The 7,484-nt window shown below is 33.1% G+C and overlaps 1 protein-coding gene across 1 annotated transcript; it reads left to right on the top strand.

The window, feature by feature from the left end:
• Positions 1 to 1,853: 1,853 nt before the first annotated feature.
• On the top strand, positions 1,854 to 5,218 carry LOC141526881 (uncharacterized). Its single transcript, XM_074242017.1, has 2 exons — positions 1,854 to 2,464; positions 2,836 to 5,218. The coding sequence occupies exon 1, from the start codon at positions 1,897 to 1,899 to the stop codon at positions 2,461 to 2,463; it is 567 nt and encodes a 188-aa protein (XP_074098118.1). The 5' UTR covers positions 1,854 to 1,896; the 3' UTR covers position 2,464; positions 2,836 to 5,218.
• The last annotated feature ends 2,266 nt before the right edge of the window (positions 5,219 to 7,484 follow it).

Raw genomic sequence — 7,484 nt, 5'->3', positions numbered from 1 at the left:
TTGCATACATGATTACATTAAACACCTTTGAGCTATCATCTAGTCACTATCAGTTCTTCACTTAAATTCACTTGAAGCAATTTTCATGCTACTTTTTGGTTATTCAGTTGGTGGAGGGGTTATCTTTCACGTGACTATGCGTGATAAAGAAAGAAGTTTTAGTTAATATGGTAATTTAGGAATTCCAATTATATTTCTCCTTACCGTACTTTTTTTCCGTGCATAAAAAAGGGAAAAAAAAATGATTAAGGGGGATAGCCACTGTAAAATTTCGGAAAAAAAATTTTTTTTTTTTTTTCATTAAACTGAAGTTTATATATTCAAAATTATGTATTTCAAATTTTATAGAAAAATTCCGAATAGTTTTCGAGTTATAGTCATTTTTATAAGAGCGCGTCGATTGACCGTTTTACGCGCGGCGCTTCGACGAAAACGTCGCCTGCTCGCTCCGTCTTTGATTCGTACGGGTTGGCGATTATTTTCCCTCACGATTGTCAACCGTTACAATTATTTGACTTTTAACGTATATTTTTTCTTATTGTTGAGATACTGTACCTCATAGTTTAGTTGTTTTGTATGAATACACACTCGTTCTTTAATTTATTGAGTTTCTTAGTGTACTCGTTATTGTTTACTTACTTATTTTTTTAAATCTTCTGATCTTTTTTTTTTGTTTATTTAACAAAAAAATTTGTTAAATAATGGATCGTAAACAAAGTAAAGTTATTAAAAACGAAAGAAAACTGCCAAACGACAGGAAAAAATTTAATCGACCGCTCAACAGATATGAAACTGAAAAAATACTGGCTCTCAACGACGTGATAGTGCTTCCAAGAGGAAATTATCACAAAAATCTGATTGTACAATTGATTCGAGTATTAGCTACAAAATTATAAATTTTTTTCGATATTTAATTTACTAAGTGGCTGTGTATCGTGTAAAAAGTGTGGTGGTGATGTAAACTTTACTGAGACAAGTATTCGAGGATTAGGTTTTAAACTAGTTGTGAATTGCAAAAATGTGATCCAGTTTTGATAAATTCATGTCCACTCATCAAGAATGCGTATGAAATTAATCGCCGTTTCATCTTTGCAATGCGGATAATTGGTATTGGGTTATCTGGAGCTGAAAGATTTTGTGCTTTCATGGATTTACCACGACCAATGTTCCATAGCTTTTACGATCGTCTGGTCACACAAATCAGAAATGCAGCTAGAAACTGTTGTGATTTAGTGTTGAAAAAAGCTGCTAAAGAAGAAATCCAAGAAACCTGCAAGCATTTAAAATCCAATGACATTCCTGGAATTTCTGTCTCCGGTGACGGTAGTTGGAAGAAAAGAGGGTTTAAATCTTCATTTGGTATATCTTCTCTAATTGGTTACTTCACTGGCAAAATCGTAGATGTAAGTATGAAATCCAGTTATTGTAAGATGTGTGCGCTAATGAGCTCAAAAAAGGAACAGCTGAATACGATCAATTTATGCAAGACCATGCTCTAGACTGTCCAATAAACCATGAAAATTCTTCTGGACAAATGGAGGTAGAGATGGAATAAAAGAGATGTTTATGCGATCAGAGTTATTACATAACGTTAAGTATGTAAACTATATAGGTGATGGTGACACTAAAACGTATAAAAATATTTGTGATGCTAAACCGTATGGGGACATGGTGAAGATAAAAAAAAAAGAATGTATTAATCACGTGCAAAAACGAATGGGCAGTCGACTAAGGGCTTTGAAGAAGCAACGAACTAACAAGAAGACAAAAACAGGAAAAGAAGAAAATACACAGAAAAGTTTAGGTGGGAAAGGTCGATTAACGGACAAAGCAATTAATGAATTTACAAAGTATTATGGTTTAGCAATCAGACGTCATTCTAATGATGTTGATGAGATGTATAATGCTATTTGGCAAACATTTTATCACAAGTTTTCATCACCCGAAGATCCGCAGCATTTTCTTTGTCCTGAAGGTGCAAATTCGTGGTGTCAATTTCAAAAAGCTGTGGCAACAAATACTTTGGACTCATTAGTTGAAAAACCACCACTTCCTGCAGATATTGCGGAAGCTTTAATACCGATTTATGAAGATCTATTGAATCCAGAGTTATTGGAACGATGTGTCGGTGGGTTTACACAAAATAATAATGAAAGCTTCAATGCATTAGTGTGGCAGCTCGCCCCAAAAACAAATTCTTCTTGTTCCCTTATTGTTGAAATAGCTTTATATATTTCAACAATTACATTCAATGATGGGGCTCTAGCAACTCTGAAGATATTAGAGAATCTCGATGTTAAAGTAGGACCAACACTCTACTCATACTGCGCTGAGCGCGACGCTACTCGGGTTAAAGCTGCTGAAAGCCGCATGGAAACGGCCAGTAAAAAAATAAAAAAGTCAAGGTCAATACTAAAGATAAGGAGGAAGAACCCTCATATGGCCCAGGACTTGATAGTTTGATGTGAGTATGAATATTTTGTGAAAGACTAGATTTTAAAGTTGCGAGAATCTTCTTAAAACTTTACTCGCGTTTTTCTCAAAACGACTTTTTCAAACTTTCCGGTACTGTAACTTTCGTAAATATGAACCGATTCTCAATTTTTTTGTTTCCCCGTATTCGTCTACTTAGTGGCTATCGTCGCACGTAGGGGATTTTGAAAATTTTAATTTTTAAGATTTTTAAGGCTGTTTGAGTCCAAAAAATGAGGAAAAAGACGAAAAAATTTTCAATATGGCGCCATTTTTTCTCAAATCAAAATTTTCAAAATCCCCTACGTGCGACGATAGCGACATTCCTATAGATTAAAATGCCGTTTGGTTTTTTTGTTTCAGATAATCCGTTTTTGAGTTACAGTACCGGCAATGGAGGGGGAAATTTTTTTGGTGCTCTACAAAAATGTTTATAACTTTGTGATAACAAAATATTTTTGAATAAAAATTTAGGAGAATTATCCTCAACATATACTTTATAAAACAAAAAAAAACCGATCCCCAAATTCCTTTATTATCCTAGTAAAAAAAATTCCCGAAAATTGCCTATTTTTTCCAGCGTCACAGTGGCTATCCCCCTTAAGGATTACGGTTCCATGATAATTGATCCCTGGACAAAATATCCCCGACAATTGAAACCAAACAGACAGAATTTATTAATAAAACCATATTGTAATCGTGTTGCGCCCTTTTAACATGGTTGTTGTGCCCTTGAATTTTTTTTCTAACTTTCGAAAATTATAACGAATCCGAAGGATAACTTGTCGGGGGTATTTTGTCCAGGGATCAATAAGCCTGATACCAGGATTACTAACTTCCGACGATTTTGAGGAACAATCAATGACACAAATTTGTTTTTTAATTATGCAAATTTATTAATTAAATGATTACATGACATCTATTGCGATTAAATACAAGTTTTGTTACTTTAAATATGAGTACAATATTAAATAAAAATATAATAGTAATAATATATGTTTCTACATTCTATGATTTATATAAAATTATTCTAGCTTATTAACTAGAATGTATGATTGTACCTGTAACGATATTTTCATCACAATACAGTACATAGCACCGAGCTGAAAACTTTTTCATCAGAGTCCCGTAGTTCGGTCTATTACAGTACGTAGATAGGATAATTTACACGAGGAAGAATATTTTTTAACCACAAAAGCCAATGCGATGAGCGATACAATGATACTAATACACACGATAATAACTATCTCAGTTGACATCGATCCTGCAGTGACTTCATTTTTTTTCAAGGTGGATTGGTCTGTAGCAGTTGGAGTCGATGATAATGTAGATTCCTCGGTATAGAAGTCTTTATCAGATGGCGTTGGTGATGATAATGACGTCACTTCAGAAAAGTTTATATTCGAGGTAGCCATTACGTACGTTACGAGTTCAAATGAATCATCTTTCATAGTAGGCGTTAAAGATGGCGATGTATCGTCGGAAAAATCTTCTCCCGACGTTAGGTGCTCAACAGGCGTTTCCGCTGTCGGCGATTGAGATGTAGATTCAAATTTTATTAAATCGTCTGGTCTTGCCTCGGTCCCTGAAAAAAAATAAACAAACGGCGTAAAGATTTGATTTAATTGAGCGAACCCTTGTGGAAATATTCCTCTGAAAAAAGTCTTCAAAACTCTTTAAAACTCTTTATAAGACTTTCTGAAAGTCAATATAATTTGATTTTTTTTTTTTTATATGATATTTTATAATAGTAGTTCATGCTTTTTATTACGCGTATTACTTGATTATTATCAATTATCTTTATAATTTCTATTTAAAATTATTAAAAATAATCAGCACAAACTATAGCGACCCAGATTTTTAGATTTTAACTTTTTTCTTATGTAAAAAGCGGACGGCCAGAGACTAAATAATATAACGATGCATGCTAATCTTATAATAGATGGGAAACTACAGTGAAAAAAAGATATTTGACAGCATGCAATTACACACGCCAGGCAGCGCAAGACTAACTTTTACATGAACTATAGCTTAAAGGGAATAGTTTGCTACCGGAAATGTATTAAATTAAAATTGTCAATTTTTATTATAATTACAAAAAAAACTGAAATCCGAACAAAAACAGTTTCACTGTAAAAAAATCGTGCCAAGTCCACGTTCATAAGACTATTAAGAAAAAAAAATTTAATTTCTTTACAAAAAGATATAAAATAAAAAATTAAAAAATTCAAATAACCGATATGGTTGTATATGATTTTGGAAAATTAAAAAAAAATTTTTGTAAATTTAAAAATTAAAAGAAACAATTTTGGAACGTACTTGGTGTGCGTTATTGTGTACTTCAATTTTTCTTAAGTGTCCTAGCAGATACAAGTTAGGAATTTCATAAAAAGTGAAATATTTCGTAACTACACACACATTAATTCATAAATAAAACTATTTTAATTGGTACTTACAGGAAAGGCCGAGAATGACAACTAACAGGAGGATCACTATTTTGTTTAGAGACATCGTGGTTCTATTGTCCAAAACTGAATGAAGCACCCTCAGTCCTGTCAATGTTTTATAGCTATTTTTTTATCATACTGGAATGTCAATTGAGTATGACAAATCCTACACATCTACAGATTCGGTAGAATCTGGCGCCAAGTTCCGTTCAAAAATTTCGTTGTAAATGGAGCGCCAGACTACCGACTGTGTTTACTGTAAGCATCACGTTTTTTAGAGGTTGCAAATTAATTTTTAATTCTACGGTCCTTTTTTTCCTTAAATTAGTATTATAACGGTAGTTCATACTTTATTTTCTTGATATTAATTGATTATATGCAATTATAACAATTAATCTGCTTAATGTTATTAAATTTAATCAGCACAAACTATAGCAACGCAAAAATTTCGATCCTGACTTTTTTTCGATGGGCAAAGTGATCTGCCACAGACTAAATAATTCGAGAATGCATAGTAATCCTCCGATAGATGGGAAACTACAGTTAAAAAAAGATATTTCGCAGCTTTGATCTACACTCGCCAGAGTGCACTGGTTCTTTCTACATATACTGTAGCTTCAAGTAAACTCCAATCTTGAAGGGACTCACACACATATGTTCTAATGAACTACGGTGATTCGCTTACAATTACCTTCTTATTTCATTGCTTTGATTTACTTTAAACTTTTAGCGACAAAGTATTAATAAATTCAAATTAAATGTGCCTAAAGGTACGGCAAATGAACGATACGGCTCCGGATGTGTACGGAGCAATATAAATTCCCGGGAAATTCAAATTTTACTTGAAAAACTTATGAAAAAATGATTTATTTTTATAAATCAAAATTATTTCGATTCAGACAACGTTGAATATAACTGTTTAAATTAAATTTTTTTATTAAAAAATCTCTGCATAGAAATACTTCTTAACTAAAAATCTAATTTCCAATGTTTCATATTTTTAGACTACACTTAAAAATCAGTGTGATATTTTTAGTCGCTTTCAGATGTCACTACCTACGTTGTCATCCACAGATTCGGTAGAATCTGGGGCCAAGTTCCGTTCAAAAATTCCGTTGTAAACGGAGCGCCAGACTACCGACTGTGTTAACTGTAAGCAGAATGGTATTTCGAGGTTGCAAAATTTTATTTAATTACCCTGATAGCCACCTTACCTATAACTTACTGTCAATCTACGTCCGCAATTTGAAGCAAACTTGACGGAAAGAGTTGGCAAAGCGAGCGATTACCTATTAGTTACCTATAACTTACTCTGCAAATAGACGTCAAAACTTGCTGTACAAGTATTTCCTTCAAATTGTAGTAAAGTTGAAAGGAAATTTAACTACAAGTTTGATTGTTAACTTGTATTCAAGTTGCGGCCGTAGATTTCTGTCAATTTGCTTACAACTGTTGTTGAGTGAAGAATTACCGCCAACTTGATGTATAACTTAACCGTAACTGCTGGGAGTAAACACTTACTGAGAAAGCGCTGGCTATCAGGGTATATGGTACTCCTTTTTCCAAAATGATATATCATAAAAGTAAGTCATACTCTATTTTACTGATATTAATTAATTATAATCAATGTTGTATAGCCCCCAAATTGGCTATAGTAAATTTATGGAATTCTTTTAATTCGCCCGTTGGAACGCGGTAGGGCGTTCAACTCGCAGTAAATAGATTAAGGCGGGAGAATAGATTTAAATTTGAATAATTAAATATAAATTATATATATAAAATGAATTTAAAACACTCAGATTATTTTAGTTTAATTTAGATTTGCATTGCGCGGAAATCTATCGTTTATTATTTAATGGTTTACAAACTACCAGTACCGACAATAATTTCAGGAAAAATAAAATTTCGCGTGACGGACTACAGTCTTGCTTCTTGATAAGTTAAGTGTCCTCCAGTTCCTTGGTTTTCGACTCCCCCGGTTGAGAATTCATGCCCTGGGGGGTGGGAGAGTCCTAGAGGGTAGTGACGCTAGTTGCGCGCGCCTCTGCAACTCCTGTTTTCAGTTAGCATCCCTCCTCGAGTTGGCAAAATGGGTCCACGTTGAAATGACGTCACGATGGCTCATGACGTTCCCAAGGTTGATTGCAGCCAGTATGGATGTCTGGTTTTTATTGCCTAGTCTTAGGTATTCGAGTATTCCCTTTTTAGCGAACGTTTTGGAAAATAAGCCGCTTAAGGATTATGACAATAAAATAAATGGAAATTACTGGGTTTTCCCAGTCTGTAAAGAATATTCCAAAACGTTCGGTATTTTATTCTAAGTGACCATTACATTTAACGTAAACTTATTTTAACAAAGTAGTTTTTTTTTGTATGTCTAAATTACAGAACCGCAATAAAGTTTTGTAGGTTTTTTTCTTGGGAATTTTCGTTGATTATAAATTGGTCTATACCCTAAAATTTATGATAGAAAAATTCCCATACTAAACAATAGAATTTAAAATAGAAAAGTTTAAAATATTTAAAGATTTTTATATTTTTTTTTTTATCGATATTATTACAATT

The sequence above is a fragment of the Cotesia typhae genome, unplaced genomic scaffold (assembly GCF_013202065.1).
Source record: "Cotesia typhae breed Kobodo isofemale line unplaced genomic scaffold, CoteBio_Ctyphae contig_382, whole genome shotgun sequence".
Lineage (NCBI taxonomy): Eukaryota > Metazoa > Arthropoda > Insecta > Hymenoptera > Braconidae > Cotesia > Cotesia typhae.
This window is presented reverse-complemented; position numbering and strand designations above follow the sequence as displayed.